This window comes from Oreochromis aureus, linkage group 3, assembly GCF_013358895.1.
Source record: "Oreochromis aureus strain Israel breed Guangdong linkage group 3, ZZ_aureus, whole genome shotgun sequence".
In the NCBI taxonomy this organism is placed as follows: Eukaryota; Metazoa; Chordata; class Actinopteri; order Cichliformes; family Cichlidae; genus Oreochromis; species Oreochromis aureus.
The window spans coordinates 16,192,181-16,207,420 of NC_052944.1; the positions used below are offsets into that span (position 1 = coordinate 16,192,181).

The 15,240-nt window shown below is 40.4% G+C and overlaps 1 protein-coding gene across 1 annotated transcript in view; it reads left to right on the forward strand.

Annotated features, from left to right (window-relative positions):
- The window catches only part of LOC116332912 (collagen alpha-1(XXV) chain), a 153,091-nt gene that overhangs the window by 69,610 nt on the left and 68,241 nt on the right, over positions 1-15,240 (forward strand). The window contains exon 3 of the mRNA XM_039609768.1: positions 14,646-14,690. Coding sequence (XP_039465702.1) covers positions 14,646-14,690 — 45 coding nt within the window. The remainder of the gene's footprint in view (positions 1-14,645; positions 14,691-15,240) is intronic.

Sequence of the window (15,240 nt, forward strand, 5' to 3'; positions counted from 1 at the left end):
AATGCCGCTTCCACTAACTTCACCTACCTGTTCCCACTCGAGTATCAACCTCCCATCTCGGTCTGTCAACACCTGCAGGTCTGGTGAGAGGAGGCTACTCTTCAAATTGCACTTTATATATCTGGAGCCGAGTTGACATACTGTGCCATTATTTTATGATTCACTGGAGTGCTGAATGGAAAAATTGGATTGTATTTTTTGCAGCTCGTGCCCAGCAGAGGGCTAAATTGGCACTCATCTTTAGTGAGGCCAGTTTTGAGAGTTCAGTGGAGCATTTTCATTTCGATACATTTCTAGTTTCAAGCCTTGATTATACGAGTCGCGCTCATTCTTTAATCTTAAACGATAAAAAGATTTAATGTCAAGTCTACATAGCTGAAATGTAACAACCGTAATATCTGCTCTGACTGAGGAGTTTTATAAGGGCAGTGAATTCAACAACTCCACGCAACAGGGTCAAAAGCATGTTGCTCTAGACTGTAGACTTTCCATTTTCCCCTTAAATCTTTCATCCCTCTATTCTACTAAGCGATCGCCTTTGTAGCCCACCACACTCACAGCCTGTCTATCTTATATTTTCCTCTGCTGCTGACAAGATAGGGTATCTGTGACATAAGAGCCTGTACCCGTCATGCTTGCGTGCTCAAACTGTTGCAGGATAATCCACCAAGCTTCAACTCTCACGTAAACACCAGCTTCAGACCACCGAGGTTGGCCGATAAGTTGAAACATAGTGAAAGTAAGTCCCTTGGGAGATAGAATACATTAAAGAGTGAAGGAAAAAAACAATATCGGAGTTCCAACCAAATCAGATCAAAGGGAATGGAAACGTCCCGCACATAAGTGAAACTGCAGCTTTACTGACCAGACAGCAGGATTGTGTTCGCTTAGATTTGAGGATAAGTTTGCCTAAATTTAAAAGGAAGAGAAAGAAGAAGAAAATATATAAACAGTTTCTTGTGCCAGACCAAATCCAAATTCCAAATCCAAAGCTAATAGATTCACAGTGATTAAAGAAAAGAGAAACTCAGTCAACTTCTAGGAATCCTCATATTTTATAAGCTTGAACCAGCAAAATTTGAATTTTTATTTTCCCCTGAAGATAACCAACTAGATTGAACTGGGTCATTAAAGAATGAAATTGCTGCAAAGCTGCTTATTGTGACTGCTAAATTATTTTGTAATTTAGTTGAACCCTCTAACCATGTACTATTTTTTTCAGTACAAGTAATGTTGGGGATTGTCAGAAAGGGAAAGGGTCATTGAACAGAAAGTAATACGATTCCACACAGAACAGAACTTCTTGGAACTGGGTTCATTTTACCGATAGCTGTCAATATTGATCAATCAAATCTTTGGTGTAAAGAGAGTAAAGACCAACGGTGGTTATGGCTTCTTTTGACACACTGACTCCATCTGAACTGAAAGGCATTTGCTGTGGTAGCTTCTGCACAGTTAAAAAAACAAGAACAACCACAAGCAGTTAAAAAATAGTTACCTCTGATTGCCTCAAACCATGCTAGTTGTTGGCTAGCCTACAGTATCCAACCAAACATGACACTGATGTAATGAGGATAACGAACTGTATTCTAGTTTATTAAAATAGCTGAGTATTGTAATAGCATTTTGGACTTGAGCGCTGCTGGCTTTTCTCCAGTGACTTCATTGGTTTGAAGAACTGTCCTTGAGTAGTTTGGGGTCCTGTGGTCCATATTGTATAGCCCAATGTCTTTTAAATCCAGCCACACACACATATACATGCTCACACACCACAGACACATAGACATTGGCTCTCACAACTCTGGTGTTGATAAGGTCAGCCAGCAGTCATAGCGTCCGTTAGCAGCAGGTATAGGGTTACACGCGATTCCAATGTGACATTTAATAGCCACAAAAGTCTTAAACACAGATAAAGTATTTCATTTGAACTTGAACAAGAGAAGGATCATTTGAAGCTAATCATGCACGTTATGTCCCAGTTACAGAAATCCTCTTGTGACTATTTTAGCAGCTCAAGCACACACAGAGAAGAAGGCGTGGTATGTATTACTATGCATGTCGCCATCACTATGCTCGGTACAATGGTCGCCAAACACACCCTTCATAAGCTTTCAACGTATCTTCTAGCTGATCCCCTGAAGAGCCATTTGGCCACGTCTCCATGTGTCCTCAGTTTCCTTGGTGTTCAACAGGATGCCTCAGAGCTGCACTTTAGAAGGGTAAATTTAGACTCTTCCAACCTGAATGGTTAAATCAGTTTAGAGGTCAGATTATGCTGAAATAGATTTCCACTAGAATCCAAACCTAAGCATTTCATAGTTTAATAAGTACTAACGACTGACTACCAAAGTCCTCAGGTCAGAAGCTTAAATCAGTCAGCGGAATTGGTTAAGTTGGTCCCCAGTATACATTTTTTTCCTTTATAAGGACCACTACTCATCCTAGGGCCTTCATTTGGGTCAGAATTCTCTCCGGGACCCAGGTCAGAATCTTTTCAAATATTTATCTATTGGTAGTAGGTGCTGCGTCGTCTCACAGCATGACTATTATGTAATTTCTTCTTCGTCTTCTTCAGTTTTACTGGCAGTTGGCAACCCATTTAATTGGGGCAGGTAGTTGTACTGTCCTTTAGTGGAAGAGAATGTAATTGTTCTGCCCATTACTCACGCCGGTCGCTTAGAGGAGCGGTTCCCAACCTTTTCTGCGCCACGGACCGGTTTATGTCCAACAATACTTCCACCGACCAGCCTTTAAGGTGTCGCGGATAAGTACAACAAAATAAAACCAGTACCTGTACCAAAAAAAAGAAGAATTATTCATAACACATGGGAAAAGACCCAGGGGAACCGAGTTAACGATAAAAACGATAAAAACCCTGAAAACCACAAATTTCACACCCGAGCCTCAACTCTTGTGGCCTGGTACCAAACGACTCACTGACCAGTACCGGTCTGTGGCCCGGGGGTTGGAGACCGCTGGCTTAGAGGACTAATCAGGTGGAACCAGATAACCTTCTACAGCACACCTGGCCATTTCTCACGGCACACCTATGTGCCACGGCACAGTGGTCGGGAAACACTGGTATATGCCGAGTCAAATAATTAACTCTTGGTCACTCTTTGCCCCTCCTTAACGCTGTTACTTGAACAGACCAGTGTTGAAATGAAGGCACAGGTGGATGAAGCTGCAGTTCAGTGAAAGTTGACTAGACTGTTGGCTCTAGACGGCGATTTTGTCATGACAATTAGATTTGGTTTTATTTATCTGGTAGATTGGAAGCCCCTGTGCGATCTGGGGGGGAGGACATGCCAAGATATGACTTGGTTAACACTCAAAAGAAACCATTCATTTCCACTGTGGATTACACTTCACCATTGCCAAGCCAAGCTGGGCTTATCCTGGCGTTTTTATTTTTCATTTTCACAAGATGAAATGGTATAGTTAACGGTCATGATGTTACCCATAAGTAACACTCCCTTGAATGCAAGCATATGTTTCCAGGAATGTCCTCGGGATACAGTGAAGGTTCCTGATAGAGTCGTCAGGACGGCCGACTGTGCCAGTTTAACTCCTTGCATAAAGCGACGCGACTTGGCCGATCGATTGGCTTATTACTGACCTCCCCTCATCAGGGAGTGTGTTCTGCTTCCATCACGACCGCAGTCAGTTCTGTGGGGAGGATAATTGCAGTGTGCAGCTAACGGGGTGGGTCTCAAGTATCCCAGCACTGAGCCTGCTGCCAGAGGAAAACACATTGATCTCTGAAGGTGATGAAAAGGCTCTCTCTCAAAGGCCTTACTTCCTCTTCAGGAGCGTTCAAGCCTTGACACTGAACCGAAGCGAAAACGTGGATGATCCACGCATGCTTGCCAACCATAGTCATAGTCACGTCATGTGTCTTCTGTGACAAAGCACTTGAAGAGCTGCCGGGTTCTGTAATGATTTTCAGTCCACGGAGCTGGGCGTTAAACGTGTCTGAGTGAGTATACGTCTTTATTATGAGGTTACCTTTGAAAGACGACTGCAGGACTGTCCTAACTGCCAGTGTGCTGTAAAAAAAAACTGTGGCACAAGGAGAGGAAGATACATTTTTAATACTGGTTTCAGTCTGCTTGACGCAGCGTTAATGGAGCCTGCAGCGATAGACAGTTCCTCACATCCTAATGGATTGATTGGTTTAATGAACTGATAACTGGCATCTGGACAAACGCAAAGAACCCAGCCAACATACACACACCACATTCACATACACAGGCACAAAATTGCCTTATTCATCAGGGATGGATGGAGAAATGAATTCATTTCAAGCTGATAACAACATACCCTGACCACTGCTGAGGGTGTGCAGGGATGCTCCCAGAAAACATGCCTCATTAAAATAAAAAAATAAAAAAATCAGGATCTGCTTTCTACGTTGTAATGAATCCTGGTTCGTGTAATTAGTTTTCAATTGCTTGGTGGTGATATCTTGGGACTTTCTGACATTAACCAGTGGGCTGTTGGTGCTGTGAATTAGTTTGAACTTTAACGTAATAACACCACAACATGTTTTTCATGGCGTCTTGTAATTAATAATGACAGAACTGAGTTTCATTAGAGTTTATGAGGCGGGCGTCGCTGTTCATTACTCCTCATGACTGTTCATTAGATTACATTTAGGCTGTAATCAGTGAGATGTTTTGCTTTACTGTAACTTTCCAGCCAAGTGATTATACCGTCTTGAGTAGCACTCTGTAAACAAATCTATCTACATCTAACAATGCATTTGTTACAGAGACAATACAAAGATGTCTGTGTAATGGCTTTTGATTGGCACTGAAATAGATACAGGAAATGCCCTGTAGCATTGCAATGGACTGGATAAATAAATACAGTGCTCACTGGAGAAGATTTCCTGCGGTGACAAAATGACTGGACAAAGAGAGGACAGTAAGTAAATGTAAAAATCAGACACAATGTGCCTCTCTTTTTGGGGCAACGAATTAAATATAATTGAAAATAAGTATTTAGGAAATGACTATAATCATCATATTTATTCAGGGAATCGTTGCGTCGGAGTTAATGCAGTTGGAAATAACGATAATGAAGATATATGCCACAGAATCAGAGAATAATGTGAAATATCCTTTCAAACACTGTTTTTCTAGGTCGGGCTGGGATTTAAATGCGGGTCTGGGGAAAATTAAAATAGGCCCCCAAATTCTTTTGCAGAGTTTGCTGTTTATATGAAGTTGCCAAAAACCTTCAAGAAGCTGTTAGAAGAAAAAAAATGTAAAGAAGAAGAAGTAGTTGGGGTTTAGGGTTAGTAGCTTAGTGCTCTCTAAACAAGTTAACAAACTTTTTTTTTGTTTTTTTATCTGCACGTGTTACAGTCCGCCGCTTATTTTTGGTTCGCAAGAAAAATAACCCCAACAGTTTGAAGGCAGTTAAAGAACCGCTACCATTAAACATGGCTGATAATAGGGTTGCTCTTTGAAAAGACATAACTATACACGCTGACCATGCTGTAGTCTGTTCTTTGTATCAGATTGCAGGAATTTGGAACCTTGCCTCTCATTTCCAGGACTTGAACTTCTAGTGACACAAGTGAAGCTTGCTATGTGAATGCGAACTGCAAGCTGTACGTCAGAGTACGCACATCCAACCATTGGTACAGTTGGTATAATCCGTGCAACTTTTCTGTTCTTTGAGTAAGCCATTAGACATGATAAAGAGGGAGTCCACCTGACATGAGTGTAATATGGTCATTTTCAGTTTTGGAGCCTTTTAGTGCCTAAAAACCTTCTCTTTGAGAAGAAGCTCTTTGTTCCACTTATTTATCTCTCTTAAACTGAACGATGTTGGGGAGGTGATGGGGTTAGTAAAGGTAGGTAGGGTCAATGAGATTCCAAGGACTTCCTTCTGGGGCCAACTTAGCCGATCTCAAGTTTCACTCCTATTTCACTCAACAATACCCGTGAGTGATGTTCCCAAGAGGGGTGTAAAACTGATGGAGAGACAATCCAGATCTTCATCTATCTTTTTGTACCACTGCGTTGACTCTTCAGAATCAGGTGTTTGTGTGAGGGGAGCACAGATGCGCTTTAACGTTGGACTGCATCTGCGTAACCTCAAAGACTTCAGGGGCCAGTGCAGTAGTTCAGCAAGCTGGATTGAATTTGCTCAACGTGGCACAATATGGAAGATCCAGATTATTAAAAATTTCAACGTGATCCTCACATGTGTCTGTCAGGTTTGACACTGAGCACTTTGTTATTATTCTTTTTTCTTTTTTAGCTCAGTAAATTCGCTGACTTGAGGTTTTTGTGAGGAGCAGTCTTCTGCGTCTCTGTCTTTGCTTTTAGATTTTGCAATTCACATTTCTGACAACAATACACAGATGAAGAGAGCAGTGACATTCATGGACAAGGATGATTGTAAAATCGTGGTTAAATTTCCATTTTTTTCTCCCTTGGACAGTGGACACATTGTTCCGCGAATTAGCATTTCACGTACTGATTTATTCATTGTCATGCCGAGTAATGAGGATCTTGGATGAAGAATGTCTTCGTCTTTGCCAGACGTTTCCACAAAAATGTACTTGTAAAGTAACAGATGATTGTACAGTAGAAAGCCAGCTTTTGTGAAGCTTTAGTTCCTCTGACCTGGATACCCAAGGGTTGCCAGGTTTAATAAACTCATCCATCCATGTTGTGGGATTAAATGGACTATATTAAAGTCTGTTTTGACCAAATCTTCCTAAATCCTTGGAATGCTTTAGACATTGATCATAACAGTTTTGTGCTTTTTTCATTAGAAATATTCCGAACATTTCAACTCACCTTTGAGAGCCAAGGTCTGAGGCTAGTTTGGGCCACACTGTGATATTGTAGTGTTCATCGACTCAACAATGAGGCAGGCACAACTTTAGTCATGATGGGACCTGACAGTCATGACAAAGCCAGTGTCACTTAGCATAACTGAACCAAATCCCACACATTTTGTTCACGTCAGTTTCTGAATCATTCCCATCTGAAGTAGTTAGAAGTACTGAACTAATATGACATTTATATTGGACATTGTGTGGACATTATTATTAATAAACAGCAAGGTCAGTACGCCATGCTTTTGGTATCCAAAGATTTGGCTGGTTAAAATTTAAATTTATAAGTAGTCTTAAAATGAGTCATGGACAAATGGCTACATTACTGTGCAAAGTATTGAGCCACCCCTCAGTTCTTTATATTTTGCTTCCAAAGAGTCTGACTTTCTTGTCATTTTTAAAGTGGTTTTGAGAAACAGTTCTGAAGGTCTTTCACAGCCTTTCTTTGGATATTTCTTTGAATTAATTTTCATTGGAGTGCTTGTACCTGACCATATTCAGAGCAATGTGTTTCATTTGTTAAGCCGTTTAACACTGACCTTTGAACATTTTAAGCATAAAAGGCACCTAACTCAATGGAAGAACCAGTTTCGTGTCAACACATAACAGGCAACTTAGCAAAGAACTCATTTTAAACTGTATGCTTTTGTGGCAACCTGTCACAAAAGCATGACTTGTTCCCATTTCTTTAGATGAGTCTATGAAAAATACCAAAGATGCCAAGATAAATTAGAGTTTGATAGACCAGTATGTAGGCAGATTTTGATCCATGATGTAGTACCATCTGGAAAGTGTGCAGAGAAAGTATACCTGGATAGAAAAGCACACTGTGGAAAATTATCAGTCATGGATTGGCCTCCCCAGATCCCAGACATCAACATTATTGAAGCAGTGTGGGATTGTGTTAACAGGGAATGGAAAAAAGGCAGCCAACATTAAAAGGAGATCTTTTAATGTCTTTCACGAAACCCAAAGAACTTTTCTTGAAGACTGAGAGAAAAGTTTGCCTGTTAGATTTCAGGCGTTTTTGAAAAATAAAGGTGGTCATACCAAATATTGAGTTTAAAGCCTATTAGAATTGTACAAACTCCTTATACACATTTGTCCCTATATACTGTATTTCCAATTATGCTTTCAGATTTTTGAATATATGAGTGGCGGGCTGAAGACTTTTGCACTGTAGGTTCAGTTCAAGAAGAGTCTTTCAGAACGGCTGATTTTAGGCTTTTTTCCGTCTTTAACAGAAACCTTTGATGCATTTGAATGAACACTCAGAAGTACATTTTGCTTTCCTCTTTATTTGCAATTAAAAAGACCACAGCAAGTGACACAGGCCGTGTTGAAGATCAAAACTTTTAAGCTTCACTCGTGATGACATTTTAACAAGGGGCATTATAAACTGTGTATGATTTCGGGCTGCAGTCTCAGAAAACATCTCAATTTGTTCACCGTACCCAGGAATGGTGCAACTGGGCTTACTGTGAAATCTAAAGCCAATTCTCGTCAAACTTGATTTACTTTGGAGGTTGAAGCTGGTACCCTGTTTGCTATTTCTGGCATAATTTTGACTTTTATTCTCAGGGATAGCTTTATTACTTTGAGAGGGAAGCTTTGAATGGTTTGATTATGTATATCAAGCTCAGTAACAATGCTGGTATTGTAAATGAGTCCGGCCGGGGCCTGGTTCACTTAAAACTGATTGATTTGGAGAGAAAGGAGAAATGGATTCTCTGTGCTGTTAGCTGTGCCGGACCAATCTGTATTTTGTGGATGGTGGGCAGTGCTAAAAGGCAATTATGTTTCAATTCCATGAAGTATAAACAAGACATTTATTATGTCAAACAATGCATAGCTTTGATATAATGTTGTAATGAATGGCATGAGCAGAATTATTCAAAAACAATATAGCCATGGCTTAAAACAGCATGTTTCACAATGCTGCCAATTACTTTTTTTTTTGTTCCAAATAGCTTTCGAATGACTAATAGTGTCAATATTTTGGACCAATAACACTCTGTGGGGTGTAAAAATCCCACACTGCGTTGTAAGAAAGCAGAAAATTATTGTGCTGATGGTTTCATGCTGCTCTCACAGCTAACATGGTACCAATCAAGTCACAGTTTATATCCATCAGTTTGGTTAATACAATGCCGTCGCTGCCGTAGAGAAGTGATTATTGTGTTAAAGCAGTGTGTCTGCTTTGACTGGCACTGTCTACAAATGACAATTTGAGAATTTTAGTGAACAAAGTTACTTTTCACAGTTTGTTGTTATGTTTGATAATATCGCATATGTGAAAAATCAAAGCTCAAGACCAAAATGGTTCATTTTTTAAAGCATTTTTGTGTTACCTAAAATTTCACAACTTCTAGATTAACATGCAAAAGCAGATTTTATATGAATATTTAGATTTTTGTTAACTATTATGGTTTAGCAGTAGTGTAAATAGTTGAATTGCCTGTTGTAGCAGGTTTGTGAATGATATTTTCGATAAACTACTCTACTAGCCTAACAAGAACATGTAACCATTGATCACAGTCCACATGATGCTATCACCACAAGCTAAAGAAAGAAAAGTCGCTAGCACTAAGGAGGGAAAGTTTGCTCGCTGACTGGACAGGTCACACCGCTTGGCCTGTGTGAGTGTGTTTTTACCTCATATCAGAGGTTTGCTGGATAAGGATTTGGGGCAATATAGCACATTGTTTATTTGGATTTTATGCCACAGAAACTGTTCAATAAACTGTGTTTTTCAGACATAGCTTTGACAGATATTTGCAGTTAAGGTAACAAAACTGAGATTCTCGGCGAGATTTTCCTTGAATGGTGGATATTGCCAGTGATATTTAATGTTTTATTGTAACAGTGCACAGCAGCCATTGCTTATTTTGTGGTGTAATTTAGTGTCTTGATTAGTGCATGCTGCAGTTAGTGCTAATACTCACAGTCATTTGCTGTTTGTGTCTTACAGCAATAAGATGTTACGTCTATCAGCTATCATTCTGTAATTTTATAAGATCAGTGCCAAGTAATTGGATCAGTAATTGGAAATTAATCTGGTTGTTTTGACACGTTGATTAACTGGGATAGTCGCAAATCTTTTGTCATCGATTGAAAATCTGTTGCTGTCTTGCATATGTCATTAAACAGAAATTCACATTAACTACGTACATTGAGTCCAGTCAGAACACTGAAGGCACGAAACAGAAATTCCTCCATAATATGTATATATGTATATATATATGGGTATATGTTCAAAATACAACTTTTCGAGTCGAGTATTCTGTCATAAGAATAGGCAACACAGATAAGCTGCGCTCACTCGTGTAGACTCTGTCTAACTGACTGCTACTTGGTGGCAGTCTGCCCGTGTTTAGAAATTATTTGGCTATTATTGTCAGTTATTATCTGTCTGAGAGTGATTGCAGTCAGCCCGAGTCAGCCCACGGTTGCTTGGTTACCTCCTACCAGGTGATATGTACAATCACCTTGTGATCAATGTGGCTGTCCAGGTTGAGGGCCCTGCACACACAACATCTGCTTGGTCCGTAAGGACCGTAACTACTTCCCGGCAGACACTGAGAAACCACAGTTTTCCTAGTCAAAAGGCACTTGCCATGCTTTTTATACTCTAGTGTGATTGAGCCATGAGTAAGGTGCATCCATAAACTGTAATGGTACATCACACAGACAGGGATATCAAGACAAAGCTATTTAAAGTAGTGCACTTTTTGGCACTCTAGCTTTAGCTTAGTTTTTCAGCCCACTTTGGACATATTTGGTAAATTTATGGTCAGCTGGAAAAAAATAAGCTTGTAATTCATTATATAAAGATTTGAGGGGATCACCGCAACCATTAGGATAAATGTGAGTATATCTACAGTAGTCACTGAAAACAAACGGACTGACATTACCGTCAGTGTAGCCTAGTAAAAAAAAGAAGCCAAACCGTAATCCCTGGTTGTGCTTTGTAATGTGGCTCTCTGCTGCTTCCTTTCTAAAATATAAAAGCCACCAAATAACACAATGTAAAAACACAATATTCAACACCACAGGGTCCATTTTTGTTATGTCTGACCAAAATCTTCGTCTGGCCAAACATTTAATACGAACATTAAATTCACTCTGATTTATTTCACTTTCAGTTTTAAAAGCTGCTGAAAAGGTTTCAACAGATTGTTCGTAGTTTGTGACCCACGTCATGACATTCCCGGCCGCATTTTTTTCCAAAACCGCTGTACACGGGATACTGTGAGAAAACAGCGGGCCAAAACAATGTTTTTGAGCAAGAGTGATGTTTTGCCTTAACAGGCAGCCTAATGTCTCCCCTCGTCCTAGAATCCAGCTGCTGATTTCATTTTTTTAAAGAGGTTCTGGTCACTTTTTTTGTCTTAAGGAAATTTGAATACATCTGAAAACGTGTTTGGACTGGCCGTTATAGACATTGTTAAGTTATTCTTTCATTAATGTTTCATAAACTGAAATATTGTTGTTGGCTTAGAGCATTCTGCACCAAGTTTTTCAGTGTATAGTCTGGATTCTATGGCCATATCTCCTTACAGTCTATAATCTGAATAAAAAATATTGTGATGAATATTAGGAATCATGATGATATCGAAAAATCGTGTAGGGTATTTCGTCTGGACCACACACTCCCACGAAGGTAGTATTTTCTTAAAGGTTGTCAAAAATATCCTACTGAAATCAGAAGGATGTCATCTGGTCGTACAGAAGGTGTCATGTGTCATTTCAAAGTGAGCAATAATGAAGTGACTGCCAAACACAGTAAACCCCCTTCTGTTTCTTTTAAAATACAAACCTATGGAGAACCCAGAGTTGATATGAACCACAGTAAAGTGAGAGTCAGGCTCCACCTGTGGTTTCATTCTTTAAACTTTGCCTGGACCCTTCACTGGCAGCAGCTGACATTATCCTGGAAAGGGTTCAAAAGGAGCAAAGTTGGAAGTGGAGGCTGAGCCACGCAGTGGTATCAAATTGAGCACTTAGCATCATACAAAGAGTTGTGCAACATAATCCTGTGTTTTGCACCCTAATGACACATCTGGAATGTCATAAATCAGCCAAACACAGCATAAACAGGATTTTTATTTTTGTTTTGCACCATACTTACAGGCAGGGATCTGGTTTGCACGCAGGGTATGGAGGTCAATTTCAGCAATTTAGATTTGTAATTAGTATGATTGTTTTGCATACTTGCATACTTTAGCTGAACATGAAAGCCTAGTCACAAAGTCATTTCTTGGAGCACCTTTTGACACCCAAATAATTAATTCTGTGCTGTGCGCTCTCTTCAGAAACTTTCACCAATTCTATTTATTTTGCTCAATTCAATACAGTTTTTATATACAGCACCAAATTACCAAAAAAAGCCTCAAGATGCTTTATGCTGTAAAGTAAAGACCCTACAATAATACAGAGAGAATTCCAACAATCAGAGAAACCCAAATGAGCAAGAATTTGGTGACAGTGGGAAGGAAAAACCTTCTCTTAACAGGAAGAAACCTCCAGCAGAACCAGGCTCAGGGAGGGGCAGCCATCTGATTGGGGGTGAAGGGAGGAAGACAGGGAAGAAGATCAATTATAACTAAAATTTAAATGCAGAGCGGTGTATAAATACATAGAGAGTGAGGATAAGGTGAATGTAGAAGAAACACTCAGTGCATCATGGGAAGCCCTCATCAGCATAACTGCAGCGTTACCAAGGGAGAGTTCAGAGTCACCTGAATCTGTTTCATGACTGTCATTATCTTGAACCTCTAACATGATGACTCAATGCAATGCAGGGTACACCATGGACAGGTCATCAGTCTTCCACAGGACTAACACATAGAGACAAACAATCATTTGAACTCACATTCACACCTATGGGCAATTTAGAATGACCAATTAACCTAATCCCATAAACTGCATGTCTTTGGATTGTGAGAGGGAGCACCTAGAGAGATTCCACGCAAACACGGGGAGAACATGCAAACTCCACACAGAAGGGTGAAATCAAACTCAGGACTTTCTTGCTGTGCAGCAACAATGCTAATCACCACACCATTGTGCTGCCAGATAGAGCAATATCTGCATTTATAATGGCGTATAACTGAAAATTAAAAAAGTAAAGAAGACTCAGGGGAGATGTTCTTCGGTCTTGTTATGGCTGTTGATGTTGCATATTATATTATATTACGGGGCGACCGTGGCTCAGGGGGTTGGGAAGCACACCTGTAACTGGAAGGTCGCCAGTTCGATCCCCGGCCTTTCTGTCCTGGTCGTTGTGTCCTTGGGCAAGACACTTTACCCTACCGCCTACTGGTGTTGGCCAGAGGGGCCGATGGCGCGATATGGCAGCCTCGCAGCTGTGGCTACAACCGTAGCTAGCCTCCACCAGTGTATGAATGTGAGCGTGAATGAATAATGGCATTGTAAAGCGCTTTGGGTGCCTTGAAAAGCGCTATATAAATCCAATCCATTATTATTATTATTATTATGTCCACCAGTGGACACGTTGCAGTTTCTTTGTTGGCAACACCCATGTTTGAAATACATAACTACACAGAACAAGTTTTAATGGAAGTCTATCTATGTTTCTTGTGCCTGGAAAAAATATCAGCTAATATATCAGAATATTGAATTTTTAAATATCGATAACAATATCGGTCTCAAAAATCCTACATCTGTCGGGCTTTTCTCAAGTTCTGCTTTTATAAAAACACTCCTTTATTATAGGATTAGCCCCTGATATGGTGCGTTTTCCACTGTCTGAGACTGATGTTCACCCAGTTTGTTAAGTCATAATTTGGATCGTTTTGAGGAGGACACACTAGCCAGTGTGTTTGTTCACAACTGCTAGTCAAGCTTTAAGAATACCACTGCATACAAACACACTTCTCCCGACCCTGTCACGCAAGTACTGTGACCGTCAGTTCCTCCTCCTTGAAGGCAACTCAGGCTGTTAATACGTCATTCGAACTGGCACTAGAAATGAGTTTAGTTTAGATTTGTCATACAATGAGTCCAGAACGCTATTGCCTTTCTACTACTGTCCCAGCATGCAAACTTCAGTAGGTAAGGAAAATAATAAAACTGTCCATCCTGGCGGCAGTGCAATGCAAGTGATAAGCTATATAAACATGGTTGCATGGCTCTTAATATTTTAATGTTAACATTCTGGCATTTTTGTGGAAATGACAACAAAAAACCAGTAACAAGAAAATTAGTTTTAGCAGCTGGTCTCATGAATAGACTAACTGTACTACTTCAAAGTCATTTTATAAAGGAAATTAGAGATATTTACACTTTTTCTTACTTTTTTTTTTTAAGCATTACCTGTATTCAGTCCGATCTAGTCAAGCCTTCAACGTGTAAAACCTGGCTTAGCGTGTAATTGTTTTACTCCTCCAGCTGAGCTTTAGCAGCATGATAGTGTTGACGGGAAGATGGCAAACAGAAACACGCTAGTTTAGATAAACAATTTTCAGACCTGGGCATCTGTGCTGAAAGACAACCTTTAAAAGCAGAGAAAGAAATAAAAAGATGACAGCATGAAGCAGACCTTGGAGTTCTTTCTTCCACCTCAACTTATGCCTACATATAAATAAAGCTTCGATGCTTAATAAGCAATGAGGTTGGAACGTGTTTGGTTTTCCAATGTGAACTTTTCAGAGGTTCTTCCTCACCCTGCTGTGTAAAAGTGAGAGCGAGAATACTTGTAGAATATGAAACTTACACAAACAAAAAGAAAATCGCATTATTGTATTCTGTTTTTTTCCAGGACCTCCGGGAAAGCGGGGAAGAAGAGGCCGTAATGGAGACCCTGGTATGCACATTTGTGTGTTTGTGTGTTTGTCTGAATCAAACAGAGTTGTCTCAATCCAGAAACGTTTAAGGAATGATTCAGGAGGACATTAGCAAATCGTGCTGCACTTACAATCATGTAAAAAGTACACTGTATATCTGCGGAGGCCAAAATAGGTTATAGATGTGTAATTTGTGGCCGGTTGGATTGTGTGAGCTGCAGTCGCTGCAGAAACACTGTATTTTCACGGTAAAGCTGAGGGACAGAAAAAGTGATGCAAAACCTGGTGGAAGCTGCTGATGTCCGTGCTTACGCTCAGCGTGGAAATGTTTATATACTGTCCCGAGCTCAACCCCCTCCACAAACTCAGCAGCGACTTGTTATAATGTAATCAGGATCTCCAGTCTCCCCCTCTCCCCTTCCTCCCACGCGCTCTGTCTGTCCCAGCTGAGGCCTCGAGCATCTAGGCCTCAGCTGGGACGTGCCGCGCAGTGACACTCCCTGGCACGGGAAGTGTCACCGCAAATTGAATTCGCAGCGAGAACACGTACTTGGCGCCGAGCTGCGTCCA